This window comes from Buteo buteo, chromosome Z (assembly GCF_964188355.1).
Source record: "Buteo buteo chromosome Z, bButBut1.hap1.1, whole genome shotgun sequence".
Classification (NCBI taxonomy): Eukaryota; Metazoa; Chordata; class Aves; order Accipitriformes; family Accipitridae; genus Buteo; species Buteo buteo.
Window position 1 is genome coordinate 56,360,619 of NC_134204.1, and position 20,022 is coordinate 56,380,640.

The 20,022-nt window shown below is 42.3% G+C and overlaps 1 protein-coding gene across 14 annotated transcripts in view; it reads left to right on the plus strand.

Moving 5' to 3' along the window:
• Window positions 1–9,717: 9,717 nt before the first annotated feature.
• Window positions 9,718–20,022, plus strand: part of PIGG (phosphatidylinositol glycan anchor biosynthesis class G (EMM blood group)) — a 92,187-nt gene continuing 81,882 nt past the window's right edge. For 13 of the 14 annotated variants that reach the window (XR_012648965.1, XR_012648966.1, XR_012648967.1 and 10 more), the window contains exons 1-5: window positions 9,718–9,906; window positions 12,706–12,911; window positions 14,075–14,284; window positions 15,795–15,983; window positions 17,464–17,602. Coding sequence is in view for 5 of the 14 variants with exons in the window: in XM_075020506.1 (XP_074876607.1) it covers window positions 9,747–9,906; window positions 12,706–12,911; window positions 14,075–14,284; window positions 15,795–15,983; window positions 17,464–17,602 (904 nt within the window). In the remaining 9 variants the exon portion in view is untranslated. Of the gene's footprint in view, window positions 9,907–10,431; window positions 10,450–12,705; window positions 12,912–14,074; window positions 14,285–15,794; window positions 15,984–17,463; window positions 17,603–20,022 lie in introns of those variants that run through there. The other variant, XM_075020508.1, reaches the window with a different exon arrangement.

The window sequence follows — 20,022 nt, forward strand, 5'->3', positions numbered from 1 at the left end:
TGTTCAGTAAAGTCATGTTAAAACAACAAAAATGAGGAAGACAGACTTACTGTTACTGAGTTTGGGATGCTGAGGAATACCTGATTTAGAGAGGGAAGGACAGAGGCGGTAGGTGCTGACTGCAATAGCCCATTCAGGGACAGGTCTGATGTGTGATGTCCAATGGGTCATAACTTGTTTACATTTTTACTAATGATTTTTGGCACAAGAATTAGAACTGGACTGTTTAAGGAGATGAGAGTGATGACACAGCATGACTTTCAGTAACCTAAAGTGATAAGATTATGCTCTTGACAACCAGCAGCCAGAATTGTTGTTATCAGCTGGAAATGCATCAGAAGTGGTGTAGGAGAAACAAAACATGTGAGAGCATGCCAATTACAAGATGATCAGAGTACTGGTGGGGCACAACTGTGGAGAAGCTCTTCAGCTATGTCACATTCATTGCCAGCAGAAAGGAAAGGGACTCTTCAGAGTCACAAGCAACCTATCGAGGCCTCCTTTGAAACACTGTGTGCAGTGCTGGTCACTTGCAATATTGAAATGAGGCCCAGTGTGACAAATGATAATCTTGGCGGATGCAGCACAGCTGAAAGGGGCTGAGGTGCAATGACAGTGTCCTCTACAAAGTCATCAGTGCAGGGGGATGGAAAACCCACTGGGAGTGAGTGGAGCTAAGCTGGATGACATGCAGTGCTGGCACAGGAACAAGTTGTTGAGCGTGGAAATCAGCAGCTTTCTAGCAACTGCAAGTCATCTTTTCAGAACAGCGTAAGAAGCCTGAATAACAGCAAGATCGAGTGTGACAGTTTTATGGGAAAGGGATGGTCTTTTAAATAGAAAGTGGCTGAGGGGTGTCCTCTTCATCTATTTTCCTGTGCCATTTTGCTTGAAAAAAGAGATGTGATTTGTCATAATTAGTTCTTCCTTGTAGAGTTGTATCAGACAGCTTTTTGGGACTGAGCTGAATCACTGTTACAAGTAAAAACCCACACAAAACAGAGGGAAAAACAAAGACAAAAATCTTGACCTCCTGTTGTAGCTATTATATTGTGTGGTTCTGATGTTCTGGATATGTGGATAATTAAACTCTCAGTTCAGTCTGCTGCAGTTTAAAATGTAGTGGGTAATGGAAGACTTCTGTTTCAATAAAAGGGAATACTCTGATGCCTGTCCTAATAGTAGAGGCATTCAAGGAATGGAAAACCATTCTTACTAGGGGCTATATAGAAATCTCATCTTCCTGACAGTTCTAGTTCTTGATTCTTAGTTACAGTAATCCTTGTGCTCATTGAAAGCTTTCAAAAGTCATTAAAATGGACACAAAATAGTTCTAACTTTTTTTTTTCTTTCTGCTATCAGGAACACTGGTGACCTTTGAAAATCTTCTAAAAGCTCAGGCAGTTTCAGTGTTGCTGTGACCCAAGCCTCATTCTCCATCTCCACTTTGAGAAAATAGGCACTAAGAATAGCTAAAGTAAGGGAGAGGTCTTGCTTAAGCCTTGTTTTACTTGATGGATGTGCCAGAAGCTGTTTTGAACATCAGAAGAAAGCTCAGACAAGGAAACTTTGTCAGTTTACTAGTGCAGATAAGCTTAACAGCCTGCAATTGAATGTAAGGACTCCTTGCCTGATTTCCTCTATATATAGGACTTACAGGCTCATAGTGTCTCTGTAAGTCAGCATTGGTCCATCTTAATGTTTTAATCCGCTTGTTAAGTACAAAGAAACATGGCAGAGAAGCAGCCATGCTGCATGACTTGAGGAAATAGGTGGCTAAGTAAAGCGGGGAAGACCTGTGAATGGCTGGAAGCAGTAAAGCAAACTTCTGTCTTATTAGACAATAGGAATCCATGAGACTTCACAAATGCCTCAATGGCAGGGGAAGCAAGAGGTCTGGTCATCTTAAGAAATGAAACTGTAGAAAACCCAGATGATTTTGTTTTTCTACTTGGCAAATCACCATTTTCTTGGCCTGTCTGCAGTGGGCAGGTGTGAACATAGAGACAGGTAACGCAAATGCGGTGATGCAGATCGTCTGCTTCAGGTACCAGCTTCCATCACTGCACCAGGCTTGGCTCCCTGTGACCATCCCAGACAGGATGAGTACCCTCTGCTACTCTATGCTCCTTCCCAGGGCATGCAACAACCGACTCTCAGCTTCACCCTGAAAATGCAGCACCCTGCCATTGCAGAAGCAAGCTGGGGAAACCCCCAAAGCAATGGTCTTGGAGCCCTAGTTGATTCGGGGCATGGAGGAGAGTGGGTCCAGGTATGATGCAGAATGACTCTGGCCCACCCAGGAGCAGCAAGCCCTTCCCCACTGGGGAGGAAGTGGGGTACGACTGCATGGCAGGCTGCTAATTGGTGATGAAGTTATCAAAACAAGATGTTCTAGCTACAGGGTATTAGAAGAGATTTGTCCTGAAAAATATAAACACTTGAAAACCTCTTTGAGAATTTACTGATGCTGCAGTTTCATGATGCTGATTCATACCTCAGGTGACTAAAGACAGCTAAGTTACTGTTTCTTCCCCCCCTCACACTTACTTTTGCTTATAGTAGTTTGCCCACCGACAGGTTCTTGTTTCCTGTGCCTGCACTGTAACAAGCAGTGTTTCCTGACCTCTCTGCAGCCACTGACACATCTTATTAAGGACCCTTGTATAGGTTCAGCTCCTCCCTTGGTGATGGCTTGGCTATACATTACCGAATTTGACAAAGTGCACACTTCAGTTAGCAAATGGGCAAACAGCTTGCATTCTTAAGGCCTGCTAGCCTTTCTCATTTTCTTCTTTCTGAGGCTAAACAGTTGAATAGCACCTGGGCATTGAGGTGAGCAGGTTTATGATGCTAGCTTGGTACAGCATGGCATTTCCCAGCAGTTAAAAGCAACACATAAGGACCTGTCTCCTGGAAAGAAGTATTTGTGGTAGGAAGTGTCAGAGAGGCAGCTGGTTTCTAAAACAAGAAGTGCTTACATTACGTGTTGTATTTTTTAACATAAAGAATGTGGTGTTTAGCTATTAACAAATATCTAGGCTTAAAGTAAATAAAAAGCAGTGTTACTGAACATTCACTGCAGGTGAATTTTGTAGTTAGTTCATTTTAAAATAAAGACTTGGGCTCAGAGGACGGACAGATGTCAGGCAAGAAGGCTATAAAGATAAAAAAAAAGCTTGGCTAGGATTTCTTACTTAGGAAGGTTATTTCAGTAAATAAATACATGGTGGAAGAATGTTTTCTTACTTCAGCATTGTAATTGTTTATCACCATTGTTCATAGGGACCAAGGAAAAGAGGACTTCTGCACCATGAGAAATTCTCAGTAGGATGAAGACCACGTAACTAAAGAAAGCTCTATAGCACTAGGCAGATCAGGCAAACAAGGAGGGCTGGAGGGGGCTGATGTTGTCACTTGCATGCTGGGGACAAATGTACTAATGTCATGGAGAGGGAGCAACTAAGCAGGAAAAGGGGCAGTCTTGTTTCCTACAGTTGTGGGGTGCACTTGCTGGATTCCCCGGTGACCAAGATGCAAAGATGGTTGTTGCGCGTGTTCTGGTTGGCTTGTTCATATCATGCCCCTTTTCACCCACTGCTCTGTGGATTCTTTGGCACCTGCTAAGGGCTCAGCTTACACCACAGAGGGTTTTTTTGGTGGGGGCACTGATAGAGTTTGTTTGCTGTTTCCAAGTTCTCATTAAACCTGGAAGAGCACATTATCACTGAGAGACCATCAAACTTAAGAGCATGGCTGCACAAGCTTTTTCCTTAGGAATAAGAAGCAGAGTAGGATTAAAGGAGGAAACAGTAAGAAAAGGGGGCAAAAATAGGGGGAGGAGGGATTCTGGTCAGTTTTCCTGTATAAAGCAAAGCTGTTGCTTCAGCTGTGCCCTGATTTGTCTCCTTCTCTCAGTGCCTGTCCTGAAGGCTAGATGACTGGCGTTGATGCGCGGAAACAAGTTCTACAACTCACAAAGAGTTATAAAGCAGGTATGTTTATTACAGTGCTGGGTCCAAGGCGGATCACTCCTCCTAACTTGCACACAGTTGCATAATTTACCAGAAATTTATACAATGTAAATATACATATTCATAGGGTTACTCAATACAAAACATACATATGCATAAGTGAGGCAGAGTAATTAAAAAAGCTTGTGTCAGCAATTCTAAAATGTATATGTTATCATTGAGCAGGCTCAGATTTGTCTCTGGTGGTCGTTTACTTCTTCAGGGGTCTTATCTTCCTCTTCCTCTTCTGTCCTTTAGATGAACTTTAGTCATCTACGCATGCTCTCTTCTTCCTAGGCAATTATAGCAGTTTTATGGTTGCTTCTCATATACATTATCTTAGACCTATATTTCAGTTCTTGTTATCACTTCCTTGGTTTGACATATCAGTCCTTGACGAGTACCGGTCCCTGACAAGCTTAGTCCTTGACAAACACCAGTCCTTGGTAAGCAAAGTTACAGAGAGATAATCAAGGCAAACTAGATCATTAAGCAATACTTAAAATTATTATAGTTTGTTAGTTACCTAGCTCGTTAGTTCCCTATATCAGCATTACTCTAGCTGGTGGAGTCTGCTAACATTTGGGGGTTTTCAGACATTTATACCATCAGAATCAGTCCATCTACTTAAGCGGTTTTGCAAGTTTTCCTTGAGCACTGATTCTTTCTCATTTGTGTTTTATCCAGCCCATTTAGACTGAATGAAAAAACTAACATTGGGTCACAGCATTCCGAGATCCATTCTAACCAGCACCACATGTGGGGCTCAGGCTCAGCGATCCCAGCCTAGGCTTGCAGCTCTCAGAGAACCTGCCTGGATGGGAGCACAAATGCAGTTCTAAAGTCAGGGCTTTCTTATGCAGGAACAACTGTTTACATCTTTGTGCAACCCTGTATAGAGAAAGTGGGATAGAGGTATTGTTACTAAGCAGTATAAGCTTTGAGTGCAGGGCTCTGGGGGAAACTAACAAGCAGCCTCTTTCTTCAATTAGTTCTTGCTCTGCAGCTTTGCTTCGCCTTTGAAAGCAACTAATTTCATACTGCAGCAAGGAGCAAGTCTGCAGTCTACAGAAACAAACCAGACTTCAGCTTCCTACAGCTCACCACTTCAGGGGTTACCTTCTTCAATGATCACTGGCTGCCTCAGTCTCAAATCCCGAAAGCTCTGCAAGCATGGTCTCCAAAGTAACTAAACCTGAAGGAAGACTCTGTGCTTGTGCATGCACATGTGTGTGTATAAAGATAGACAATCAATTATTTGATGTGGATAAAGCTATTGAATTTTTTTTTAATATATTAATTCTCCTGTATGTGCAGAAATTCCTATTCGGTCTCAGATTTGAGAAGAGGGGTTTACAATCATTGTGCTTCTGCATTGTCTTCTACAGACCTCTGGAGACTTTGCAGTGCACCAGAATGGAGGAGGAAGATTCACACTTCAGTAGACAGTCTTTGATAACATTTTCTGATGTTTTACTGCAGCTTAATATCAGCAGAGACCTGACATACATTCAAATTGCCAGGTACTGAAGAATGGAGAAATGATAGGAGAGAAAAAAATACTATGTGCCCTTCTGGATTTCTAACTACATAGTAGTGCTTTCACAGTGTCAGATCACTTTGGAAATTCATTTTCTTACTACAGCTTCAATTAACTGATATGCTACACACACCTTGTATGTAAAAATGGCGGCTTTTACTTACACCAATCAATTTTGCCACTGTCCCCATTTCTGCTCCTCTTGTGTATTCCCCAGTACAATACTAGATGTATTAGGGACAAGTTTAAGAAGCATCACTCTCATTACAGAAGAGGGATGCTTGTTTAAGCCACCAGCATGAGCTGTTCACATATGTGACCTTGTCAAGTTCAGAAGAAATGTGCAGGTTTCACATAAACACACACACACTCACATGTGAAATCCTGTTAAATTAGGACCAGAGAGGGAGAATACCTGAGGCAGTTCAAAGAGCAAGGTGGTAAGCTGCAGATCCCAAGTTACTAACTTAACGGCAGATAGAGACCTGAGAGCAAGACTACAAGGAAATCAGTCAAAATAAGGTTAAGGAACAGAAGGGGAAATAAGAAAAAGAAACTAAGGAAAATGGCTGCTTATTGGCTGTATTTGAACCTACAGGAGAGGGGAAGATTGGGCCTTTTTTTCCAGTCAAAATGTGAAACACAAGAAGTGAAAAAAACAGGAGAAAAGGAGCTAGGGAAGCAGATGTGCTGGGTACTAACATGAGCAGTGTTTCATTAAGTGCTGGCAGAGGACATAGAGACTGTTGGAAGGTGGTGTGCTCCTCCCTCATGGGATGCACCAACCTTTTGTCTCATCTGCTTTTTAATTGTTGCCCTAGTAAAGCAAACCCTTGACAGATGCCAGAGAGATTAACAACATGACCTGGGTGCTTTAAGTGTTGATTCCAAACAGCTTCACCAAAATGTGTTGCTACTGGTTTAGTGGAATCAGTGGTAGGCCTGGTGAAGACAAGGCTTGGTTGGCTTTCTGTCTGCTGATTTCTCAGCAGGTTTGGGGCAATGCCTCTTGTGAGGGCTGGGCACAGTGCTTTAAATTCCTTCTTCCTGAAGACACACCAATGTAAGTTTGCTTGAGTGGCTCTTCACAACAGTGGCAGTAGCAATGTGCTGCTCCTGTAGAGAAAGATGCAGCTTCATTTCCCAGGTGGATGAGTTGCACTGTGGTCTAAAACGCTTGCTGGCTCTGATGAAATGACAACCTTCCGAGTGGCATGAATCGCACTTTGCTGCACAACCCTTCCCAACACTCTGACATGAACATTTAACTTTCTAAAGGCTACTTAAGTTAGTCAGTGCCCCTTGGCATAAATTGGTGCACACAATGCTGGTTGTGCACTTACAAACTGGGGAGCACACAAACTTCCTCCAAATTCTCATGAAATGACCAAGTCTCACAGGGCATAAACCTGTTACGCACAATGGAAGAGGTTACACCCAAAAACTTGTAAAATGGCCACAGAAATGCACCGCAGTGATTTTGAGTATATTATGCTACAATATACTTGTAGACCAACAGACAACTACTCAGTCAGATCTAAAGTCTTGTGCAGCACTCAGATTTTTTCCCAGATATTCAATGCCTGCAGTTAAGTGCAGTAATAATGAACTTGAAAGCACGCTGCTGCAAGAACTTGTGAAATGGTGTAACTCAGTAAATGCCCAGAGATGGGTCCTGGGGAGTGTGAACCACATGCCAGCTAGTGTAATTACCTCTCTGGAGAAATCCTTTTGTCTGAACAGACCGTATCATGTTATGTGGGAATTTGAAGGTATGAACCATGGAGAAACATGCAGTGTTTGGTGAACTTCCATCTTATTCCTGAAAGGGAAAGTGCTGTAGTATTTTCCCAGGAAATAAAAAGAAGACAGACTTTTCTCAGTCGCTGTTTGGTGATTTATAAACACTGCCTACATTAGGGTGTTTATGTTTGTTAGTGGAGTTAACTTTTCTCATTTTCTGCTTGGAGAGTCTCACTTACTAGCTCAAGGTTTAAAGGAAAGCAGAAGATGCCCATAAAAAGTAACAAATACAGCTTTTCTGGACATACAAATAACATAACTTTGAGGCACGTTACCTGAAGACATCTTAGAGCTTCAAGCACACATACAAAGGCCTGCAATAAAAGCCAGAAGTTTCCTTTTGCCCTTTCCTACTGATTTAAAGCCTTGCACGTTCTCTCTGAATTTCACTGCACCGTCCATAGTCAGCTGCAGTTAATTAGTGAATACTAATGTTTATGGGCCTTGAAAGCCATACTTCTGAAAAGAAACAACTGAGCCGTATTTACAAAAGTGCAATTTCTTTTTAACATAATGGCTTTGCATTTTCTTAGGAAATGTTAGAAGCAGTCAGACCAGAAGCATGAAGTGGTAAGAGGGACCAGAAAAAGCACTTACTATGTGGCCTAAATGTAGCTCAGGGATGTATTACCTAATCTGCACGTAAACAGTGTGAGCCCACAGGACATGGGCTCCTTGACTTCTTCTCTGTACTTGGAGGCCCTAGGAAACACTTGGAGGGATATAAAGATATACAAAGCTTTTATCCCGAACTCACTCACAGATGTCTTTCACACCAAGGCAGCTTCCCCTAGTGACAGCTGTTGCAAAACCCAGTATGAACAGCTGGCCAGTAAAAACTGGTAGTAGAAGCACAAACTGCCCAACCTAAGTGGGGAAACACTCTTAAAAGCAACGTACAATGCATTTGGCCCATCTTTAAACAAAACAGATCTTACTTTGAGTTGAGGGAAATGGCCCAGCAGGAAAACTGCTCTGGACCCCAGTTACATGGTACTTGTAGAGTCACATCAACAAATACACAGCTACAGGATAATGCCTGTATACAGGCGAGGTGCCACACTGGCATCCAGCTGTTGCAGTGCAGCTTTGTCTGATAACAGACCATAATAAGCTGAGGCTCAGGATGGTGACTGCCAAACAGGCAGTCTGTGGCTGGTGGGACAGTGTACTTGTCAGATCAGGGAAACTGTGCCACTTGCAGGTAAAGCTAAGGAGTTGTTCTGTATGCTGCTAAAAAAAAAAAAAAGGTGCCACATCTTTCTAGCAAAGAGGTGGGTCATAGAGAAATCGCTTGGGTAGAGATGGGAAGCAGTTTTGTTTGGGGGAATGGAGTTTTGAGTTTTGAGGCTATCGTCCTGGATCAATAAGCGTAGCGAGACCACTATCAACTCTGCCTCACTTTGCAGAATGTATTTTATTTCATTTTTCAGAAAATGAAAGCCTTTAAAAAACTTATTTCTCCTCTTTGATCTGCCATGACCCACCCGCTACAGCCTGTTCCCTTTCCAATAGAGAGGAAAGGTTAAAAGATTACTACTATTCAGTATTATTAAAAAGGCAAGGGAGAGAAAGGGGCAGATTCTGCTTTGCAAACACCTGCAACAGTCAGTGACTGTTTCCTTCCTCACCTGCCGTGCACCCGTTGTTGCAACTTTACATAAAACCTCCCTGCCATCACAGCTCAGGCTTCAGACCTGTGTTTTAGGGGAAGCAGCTCAAAGCACTGCTGGTTTCTGGAGCAAACATCAGCTCCCAGCACAGGCTGCACAAGCAAGCGGCCGCAGCACAGTTTACCCGCGGGAAGCTGAGGCCCTGGCACCTCGCACTTTTCTCATCCTTCAGCACCGCCGCTCCGAGGCCGGACGGCCTCACGCCGCTACCGCCGGGCCGCAGAAGGCCGCACGGCAGGGCAGCTCGCCAGGGCCTCACGTCCCGGGGCCCTTCGAGCGCCGGGCTCCAGCACACTGCCACCCGCTGGCCCGACGCAGCCTGCTGAAGCCATCCCTTAACGCTACGGCCTTTCACGCCCCGCTGCAGCGGCTCCCCCACCGCCGGGGGACGCGGGGCTGGGGCGGGAGCCTCCGGCCAGTCCCGCCCGGACCCCGCGGTAATGCGGAGGCTGCTGGGAAGCCTAGTGCACCCCCCCGGCTTCCCATTGGTGGGAGTGCGGCGTTCCACTTCCGGCTCTGCGTCACCCCTCTAGCGGAGGCGTTGGCTGGCCGCCAGCCAATAGTAGGGCTCGGTGGCCAGGTGCTGTGGTCGCTGGTTGGTCGGCGGATGGGGCAGGGGCGGGGAGAGCCGGAAGGGGCGGGGCGGGGCGGAGTGGAGCGCCGCCAGTGCCGCCCGGGAGGAGGCGGGGATGTGGAGGTTGGCGCAGCTAGGGGAGGATGCGGCTGCGCTCGGGTGTCTTCGCCTCCTCCTGCCTCCTGGTGGAGGCCCTGGGGGTCGCGCTGTTCCTCCGCGGCTTCTTCCCGGTGCCCGTCAGGTCCCTGCCCCGCAGAGAGGCCCGCGGGGACCCTCCCGCCGAACCGGCCCCGCCCGGCCCAGGTAACCGAAGCCCCCCCCCCCCCCCCGCCGATCGCCGAGGCAGCCCTCCTCCCCCGCCGCCCAGCACGGGCGGCTCCTGCTCACTAGGGCCACCATGCCCGCAACCCCGGGCAACGGTTGCCGCCGTGGCCCCCGCTCCTCGGCCTGGGCCAGGCGGGCTGAGGGACAGGGCCGGGCAGCCCCGGCGGGGCCGGGTGTCTTGCCGCTCACCGCTGCGTCTGCCGCCCTCGGTTCGTGTTGAGCCTCCCGGGTTGGGAGGTCGCGGAGGCAGGGGCAGCTGGTGCCAGCCCTGTGCCGTCGGGCCCCCCGGTGCCGCGGGACGGCTTTCTGTAGAGCCGCCGTGTTTCCAGACCCGCTGCCGAAATAGCTTAGAACTTAACTGACTTCGCCTGTGGTCCTTGACGGCCGCCAGCAGTATCTGCTCGCAGGTGCAAAACAGCCTCTGAGCATCGGCTGTCACGTTTTTGGAGGGGTGCACTTTTCTGTGGTTTTATTCTCCTTTCCCTATCTCTGATGCAGCTGCCATACCCGTGCTTTTTAACGGTAAGCTGTTTGTATGAAATAATGACCTTTCAGTTGTAACGCTTCACGTGCTTGCTCTGTCAACTTACTGGTCATGTTGTGCTTGAGGATCATTGTTTCTGTGGTGCTCACTGCGGTGTGAGTGGCTTAATACCACTTTAGGGAGACTTTAACACTTCAGCAGTGAGGAAAGCAACCGTCGTAATATGGGTTTCCTTCACAGTCCAGTCAGATTGCAAAATGCACAGTATTACTGTCCAGTACCGTTTCTCTGAAATTATGGTCTCTACAGATCCTGCTGTATTCCTTAGCTGAAATTGTGAAACCAAAGTTTGCAAGCATCTTTTAATGAAGAGCCGGTAGAGGATGTGCTGATACATATGTGTCTTATATGTCCAGTCACAAGTTGCATTAAAATAAGGTGAAGAAGAGGAATGTGTACTTGAAGGAGCGTTCTTCACCAGTGTTTGGAACTCATGGGGTGAAACTTCAGGTTAATTGGTATTTTGCTCATACAAAGCTCTTGCTGTAACTGCCAAACTGGGTCTTTAGCCACTTGTTAATTCTTCTAAAGTGTATGATATTATGTATGTTGGGACAGGCTTACTTAAACTGTGAGAAATGGTAGAGGGAAGAGAAGGTTGTGTAACTCAGAGCATGGTGTGGTGATATCACTTTAGCAGGAACACTGAAAGAATCTAATCTGGTAACAGACCTGAGTGGATGCTGCCAAATGACAGGTTGCTTTTTAGCTGGTGGTTACCGAGACTGTTAAGAGATGTTTGATAGGCCACTGTGAGTGAAATGTCACATTCACATGTGATTAGTAGCAGGAGACTAACATGGAAGGAGACTGTTTGGGTGGGAGGGAAGTGTCATACAACTGGGTTTTGAAAAGACTCGTTTGAGTTGAAGAGTATAGATGTCTACCTCAGGGCTCTACAAACAGTTTAAATTTAGGCATGTCAGTAGTAATCCTAGGTATAGGTAGGCAAAAATGGAGTGGCAGTGGAAGAATACTTCCTTTCTGTAGTTTTTGCATTACAGTTTGCATGCAGAGTGATCTCTTGGTCGGGATGATAAGCTCTAAAGGCAGGGGATTGCTTACTAAACCATGATACAGAAGGCTTTTGGCCTACTTTAGATCTGTTCAGAAAAGTATTTCTTCAGTGCTTCTGTATTTCCTGAATGTTTCACTTTGTAAGCCCTAACTGCCATTGAATCCATGCTGTTTTGCCTGTGGGATGATTGATAAAATGGTGTAGTTGCTTGTAAAACAGTGAGTCCTTGCAGCACATCATTGTGGTAAACTTTTGGTAGAACCTCTGGTTTTCTTCACTGCTTACAGAAGTTCGGCTTCAGTTAAAATAACTGTTTTCTAAATAAACATAGCAGGGATAAATAAGCATGCTGCATGCCAAGAGTTGCACAATGTGTTGCTTTAGCCATCTTATAGTAAGTATTTTCAGATGGCTTGTAATCGACTCCTAATTCCTTTGCACTTCTCAATAATTTGACTTACTGATGAATAACACTGTAGCACGGAGTTGCAAGTAGGGTGTATGTGTTTGTGATCTGAACATTTTTGGTGTGCAGCAGGTTTTGTTTCCCTAAGCAAGCTATGAGAAAGATTTAACTAACAGTACAGTACATCCAGTTGTGCCTTCTTGTTTTCCACTGAGAGCCAAAGCATGCCTGCTAAGTTGATGATTCAAGTCCTGGAAAAACAACATTATAATTTTAATCAGTGTTGCTGGCAGTTAGCAACACTTTGTTATTGTTGAGACTTCCTTCTTCCCCCTGCTGTGCCCCCCTCCCCAATTTCCTTATCTGGAAAAATCACTAGCAGTAACGAGTCTGTGAATGTCAATTTATTGACGCTTATCTACATACCCCAAAATACAGTTTCTGAGGCTGTTTTTTGAGGTTCTCTTGTTAGACACAACATTGTGACATTTCCAAATTGTCAACCACTTATTCAGAACACATTTTACTCTGAACGAGAGTAAAACCCTGACTTTATGTGCATTTCATTCACATTTTGTTTTCCTTCCTAGATGCTGTATTGGATTTTTTGTTGTTGTTGTGTCATTCCTGTGCTGGATGGCCTGAAAACTCAGCTTCCTCTGATTATTCCTCATGTTTGCTATTGTTTGCAACTTCTTGCTTCTGAATGTTGGAAGCACTAATTTCTGTGGTAAAGTTGTCCTTTAACTTATGTGTAGCCCTTGTTAAAATTCATTGATGACTTTTATATACCCTTTTTTTGTTGTTTAGGAATGGTTTCTAACTGGACCAAAATTCCACCACCACTTTTCAAAAAAGTTGTCATTGTGCTGATAGATGCTTTGAGAGATGACTTTGTGTTTGGATCCAAAGGTAAACAGTTCATGCCGTATACCACACAAGTTGTTGAAAAAGGGACATCCTACAGTTTCATCGCTGAAGCAAAGCCACCCACTGTGACTATGCCTCGAATTAAGGTAAGTGTTTTTTTTTCCACTTAGGGTTGTTTTGTTTGAGAAAGTTTTGAAGGCTGAATTGTTACATATGTTCGGAGTTGACATAAAAGGCAGGTTTGCTGTGTTACTGCAATTTGTGGCTGGAACTTGCTTTGCTGTAGTAGTGCCTGTGATAGAGTCTTGACTTGCCATGGCCCAGAGGTGCTTCCTGCAGGAAAGGTCAGGTCAGGGATTGAAGGAGAGTAGAGAGGCATAGTAAGAGGAAGAGGTGGCAACTTCCACTTAAGTTCCCTTGCCTTGTTTCATTCCTTCATTTGGTAGCTCTGTGGTGGGAAGGTCTGTGAGAATCAGTTAAGCGCAGTTGAGGCCCTAGTGCAAGCTTAAATGTTTGACATAATTTTTTATTTGTAATCACAGGAAGGCAGTAGCCTCTCAGTCATCAAATTTTCCATTTGTCTTCTACCTAAGAACACTTTTGATGGTATTTCTCTGTGTTCTTTTAACTTCTGGTAGGAAATCCAGTTTAGTGTAAATTTGTTTTGTCATAGGGATGTTTTTGCAGAGCTTAAAGAAAATTGTGCCAAGTTCCAGGTAACTAAAAAATGAATTGTGGCTGTGTCATCAAAATACTTGATCAACCAGGCTTCTCAGTGGTCGATCTGAGTGACATTTCTTGCATTAAAGATGCTGAGGGAGTGAGCTTTGGTAGGTCAGCTGGAAGGCCAGTGAGAGAGTGAGTGGGAGACAGCCTGGTAACTCTTGGTAGGTGGACTTCATTGCATTTTCTAGAAGATTATTAGTTACTGTTTTGAGTGTGCTACCATTGTTATTGTTGTGTTAAGTCAGTTTACTTAGGCCTTCTAAACCACCTTTTTGGTGATTTAATGACCAGTAAATGAGGCAAATTTCAGCTGGCATACAAAGTCATTTTGCTGTCCACTAGTTAAGAAAATATTATTTTTACCTTTCCTTAAAGCAGTTATCTCAGACATCAGCTAGCACCGTGTTGTACCAGGTGATGTGATGTGGCATGGCAGCTCATGTGTTCGTTTACTTTATTATGTTTCTTTATTGAAAGTATAATTTATCTGCCCTCTGCTTTATTGCTTCCTCTTACAGTAATACTGTTTTCTAAGTACTGTAAACTTTTTCTGTTAGTATGTCTCTTCTCTTGTTTTATGTAGGCTTTGATGACAGGTAGTATACCTGGTTTCATTGATGTTATTGTGAACCTCAATTCTCCAGCTCTGTTGGATGACAACCTGATATGGCAGGCAAAAACAGCTGGGAAAAGGATAATCTTCTACGGTGATGATACTTGGGTTAAATTGTTTCCAAAGCATTTTGTGGAATATGATGGAACAACATCCTTTTTTGTGTCAGACTTTACAGAGGTGAGAGGCTTTGATAATCCCAAGTTAAATTATGTGAGTACAGACACAAAGTGGCAACTTCTAAGAATGAATGAGTAAAACTATCTTTGTTCTGAAATATGAACCTGGCAATTAAATAGAATGGGATTTTTCAGTATTGACAATATGGAGCTATGCATTTCAGTCCCTCATACATATGCTGTGGGAAGCGTTTGGATGATACTGTAACAAATAGTGTGTTACTGTATAACTTTATCCTAAACATATATTCTCACAAAACTTGTTGTGGTAGGAAGTTAGACCACTTGCTTTGCTTAAAAATTCCACTATACATATTTCCAGTTTGCTATCACATTTATATTAGTATGTGCCATCTTTAAAAGGCCCATTAATATATAATCTTGGTCTCTTAGAGGCATACTTTCTATAGTATTGTATCACTTTTGTAGTTGCAATATGAGTAGCGTTTCAGTATGTTTCCAAAGAAGGAGCATACAAAGTAATGAAACTAATTGTGAAGAATCTTATTCTGGGCACACTCTGGGCAAAAGAGTAAATGGCTAGGCAATATTAGTTCATATTTTGAACCTTTATAATATGTAAAACCTCAGGTGATTGGCCTGCTGCTACTGACTTATTATCATGTTTAAGGAAGTTATATAGGTCTAACATGTGAATTGGAAGGCAGTTTTAATTGGTTACTCTAATAAGACTGGCAGAAGCTTCAATATGGAGTGGAAAAGTGCAAACATGCTGCTGGGTCTGCGATTATATGTCTCTCAAGCTCTTTATGCAGTCTATGCTTTCTGAATATAGTCCATTAGACAGAAAGCTTTTTATCATTTTTTAGGTAGTTACACCCACAGTCAACAAAGCAGTGTTGCATGTGAAATTTTGTAAGGATTTTTAATATCCAGGGAGAAATACATGCAACCAAAAATAGGTTGTCAACCTTAGCAGGAGAACGTGTGAGTCAGGGCCCAAATAGCACTTTTCAAATAATTTTTCTTTCTTGCTATGTTGTCAGTTCTTTTTCTCACAGCAAGTACAATCTTTTTGTGTTTGCACAGTAGCCAAAATTGAGTTGAAAGAGCAGGAGTCAGTTTTTTCCCCTGTGCTTCCAAGCACCAAAGAGAGGCTTTGTTCCTGTAACTGCTTCTTGTGAAGTGGTAAGTCAGGAGCATGAAGGACAAAAGTGACTGAAAATTTCTTGAAACAGTTTTTAAAAGTGTCTGTGGAAGCATAGCAACCCAATTTCTCTGTTTGTATGTAACCTGATGCCCCATAACCAGAAAAGAGTGAAATGGGGTGAAGAATCTGTTTTGTAAGGCAGATTTTTTGACTGCCTGGCATTGAAGTAATTAATCTGATTTTTTTTCTTTCTTTTTTTTTTCCTTGTTAACATTGTGAGTGACTGTAATTCTCATCAGCTTCTACAGAGTTTTCGTGGGTAGTGTGATCTAATTTTTCTATGCTTTTTACAAGAGGGAAATTATTTTTACCTTTTCATTGTTTTCCTTTTATTTCTGAGGTTGATGATAATGTTACCAGGCATTTGGATAGAGTTTTGAAGAGAGAAGACTGGGATCTCCTAATACTGCATTACCTGGGATTGGACCATATTGGACATATGACTGGGCCAAATAGCTCATTAGTGGGACCAAAACTTCGTGAAATGGATAACATCCTGAAGAAGATTCATATTTCTCTTCTTTCAAAGGTAATATAGCTCCTTCTTGGATCAATGTCTGTTAGTTGTGGACTAACTTTAAAATGCTTGCTTGTTTGTGGGTGGTAGCTTGTTTATTCCTAGACCAAAGCGGGTATTGTTCTCTTCTTTTCCTTCCCTGGCCATTCCCCAGCTAACAGTATAGTGTAGCATTTTTAAGGACTTGCTGGCTGAACAGCTCTGGGAAATAACTCCCCCTTGGTGTGCAGGAAGAGGAGAGGAATACGTGCCAGAATTCTCTTATCACTCATGAATTAAAATGGTGGTTGGTGTGCTTTCTAGTAATGAAATTCAGCAGAAGGAATAATGGGCATGTATAGCTAATGGCTCTGATTTCTACAGTTGTGAAGGCATACCTAATTCTTAGATATTGAAAAGATTCAAATGGAACTGGTGGTTGTAAACAGCATTTTTCTTATGCTAAATGTAGCACATAAATTACCAGATCTGAATCTGGTTTTAGATACAGAAATATATGATGTCACTTATCTAAATAGTCTGGATGTTGAAATACCAAGTCCTAATTCCAAATGGCCTGAAGCTTTTTTCTTGTTTGTTTTTGGCAACTGTAAGTCAGAATAGCTGCTCATAAAATTTCAATAGTATTTTTAGACAAATGGATACTATTGTATGACAAGAGAGGTTAAGTCCTGCTTGTGCAGGTTACAATCTCATGAACATTGCAGCGGTTTTACTGCAGTTTGTTGGTATGTTTTCCTTTTGCCAACTGTATGCAAGCCTTTATCTCTGTTTTAGACTACAGAAATAATAAAAACACTTTACTTTTGGATACAACAGGTACTGGTATTAACTAGAGATGACAAAAAGCTTGAATGACAGTGTTTTCTGGTGTCTTTGATTTGTAAGCTCAAAACTGTTGGACAGGCTTCTCTTATGCTTCTCTTTCTTCAGAAAAAGAAACATCATTTGATATCAGTCATGTCAAATTTCTACCCCAAAAGCACTTGAGAGACTAGAGACTATTAGAAATAGGGTTATAGTTCTATATTAAATTTCTATTATATTAATATTTACAATACTAATAATTTAGCATTTATATTAAAAACTCAATGATGCTGAAGGAATGTAGGTGAGAAATACTTCTCTGTTAATACTGCTGCTCCGGACTCCCGGTTTTCTTCCCACAGTATGATGACCTTTATTTAATCCTTCAGTCAATTTCTTGTGACTCTGTAAATGAGGGTTTTTTTAAAAGCTTTTTTGTGGTTTTTGTAACATCCTGACAAGTATGTTAGATACGTATGTGTGCCTTAACTGTTAAAAATTAATATTACTGCATAACGCTTAGTTGCAGACATCTCTTGTAATCTGTCCCAGGTGTTGTGAGCCAATTTAAAAAATGAAATTTATTTTGAGAAATATTCATGTGTGAAAGTTATAAAGATAGTGAAGCATTATATATACACATCTTGTTTGTACAGTAACTTAAATTTATTTCTGTGACTTGCAGGAAGAAGCTTCTCTGCCAAATTTGCTAGTTGTCTGTGGGGATCATGGGATGTCTGAAACAGGTAGTCATGGTGGTTCTTCAGACGGAGAAGTGCACACACCACTGCTGTTTATCAGCTCTGCTTTTGAAAAGAGAAGTGGTAAGGATCAAAGAGGCTTGACCTTTTTAATACACATTGCCATCTGTAATTTATATTAGCTCTAGAATTCTTCCTCAAAAGTGCTCTGGTTTGTTCTACAGATATCTGGCAAGGCCCATTCTGTGTGACCTAAACCTCTGGTTTAAAGCCACAGTTTGCATCTGTGTCATGGTGAAATCATGGCTTAAGCTTTGTAACCACTGAGAGAACTGGGTATTTCTCAGGTGATAACCTTTTACAGCACTGTCCTACTGCAGTGTTGAGAGCTAATGAGTTCTGTTGTCAGGATCCTGGGATACTGGTAAATGGATAGGATTAGAAATAGAATCCTATTGGAAGTGAGTTTTAAGTTTTGTATTTCTTGGCCAGAATATTTCCCTGGCCTCCATTCTTTCCTCTCAGGCAGCCAGGATAGATGAGTGAATGACAATTTCTCATGCTGAGAGTAACAGGAAAGAGGAAAATTGCTCTTGTCAAAGGGTGAGAGATGACAGCAGTGAAAACATGACTATTGATTGCTAAGCTTTATGAAAGAATATGGAGCATGTGTGTATTTACTGTATTGGCCAGGCAGTTAATTTTAACTCATTCATGTGAGTTTATCTGTTTCTGAAACTCATTTTCTACTTGTATAGTATAGCTTAGGGTAAGAGGCAAGAAGGGAATGGTGTGGTAGAGAATCTTTAGCCTACATTTGTAGAGTCTTGCTTGAATAAACTCCTTGACTGAGTGAATTGGTGAAATGTAGTTATACCAGGAGCGAATACTTTCTTCAAAATAACGCTTCCCTCTGCCTTTCCTTCTGCCTCTTGCTCATTTCCATCTGATTTCCTTGCTTTTAAAGCCTGTTTGCAGAACCTTGCCTTGTTTATCTAGCTGGAGGTTCCTGCAGCACAGTGGAAGTACATTTATCAGCCTGTCCTTTATAAAGCTGTTATCCAGCTGCAATAGAAAGCATTGCTTGAGGAGTCATTGAACTCTTTTCAGATACAAAACCAAAACAAAGTCAAGAGCTGACCAAAGCTCTCAGGTAAGGTTTTGCTTTATAAATTTCACTGGTATGTGTTGACAACCAGGCCACATGAGTGTAGACTCTGGAAATGCAATCTCTTGTTTACTGGGATTAGTTTCTGTTAGGTTTAAATTGAACGTGCAGTTTTTACAATACAGTGAAATGTATCTATTTACCTGTCTTCTGGGATCGAGTTTGTGATTTCTAATGATGCCCATGTAAACATCCAGCAGCTTGCTTCTCATTGCTACAGTAATCAGTATTCTAGCAACTGCTCCTTATGATCCTACTGTAAACAAAATGTACTGTGGTTAATTTGGTAGACCTCAAAATAGTAATCCTGTGGGCTTTTGCATTTAGTATGCTGTCTGAATATTACTTGTGTAGCCTTCTACAGAGACGTGTCACCCATGATTGGCTAAATGCATTTGCTAGTTTGGCTTTTTTTAACCAGTTAAGAACTTGCCTTTAAAGATGGAATCTGAAAACTGCTGACATAACAGGCACACATGCAAAGAGGCTTTAGGGATTATAGATGGCATTCTATACAAGTGTGGGATTAATCAGAGCTAGATGAGAAATGAGAGAAGTTCTAATGCTCTTAAAGGGAGCCTTGAAAGTAATAAAGACTGTATATAGAATTCTTTCTGTACTATATTTAAGTCAAAACACTCAATGGCTGGAGTTACAAAGAGAATGAAGTAAAGCATAATAGAAAACCACTGTTATGTAAATAGTAAAGCACACAAAGAAACAATTGGCAAGACAAACAAAAGGTTACTTACTTTAGTGAAATAATTCACATGTGTAGGTGTCTGTGGGACTGAAGGCTAATTCTGATAACTGCAGTAAGGTAATGGGATCCTGCACAGAACCCTTTAAAAATCACTCGGTTTGCCTGCATGGAGCCATGGATTTGGGCCTCAGCATTCTTTACCTGACCTCTAATTTTGTTTCCCTAGCAACCTGATATTAATTAAATCTTGAGCTATTATCATTATATCGAGAAGCTTCTAGAATGCTGTCAGCATTATTATAGATTCTCACGCTTTGTTCATGTGTTAAATTATTCTACTGTAGTGCTTTCTATTCTTTCTACTGTAGAAGTTATCAAACCCTCTTAGAATGTAGGCTGCAACTTCATACTAAGGTGATCTCCTGGACCATCTCTTTCCTTACTTGTACCTGTATAAAATTCATGCTGTGTTTACAGTAGCTGCTAGCATTGAAGAGTGATGCTTGCTGAGAATTGAATGAATTTTGGTTTTACAACAGCAGAGGACAGCAGCTGAAAAAGATCACTCAGCTCTCTGTAGACCACTTGAACTAGCTAATCTAACACCAATGAAAAAATTTTGAAACTAACAAGATGCCAGCTGTCTCTGGAGAAATAGAATGGGCCTGCTAT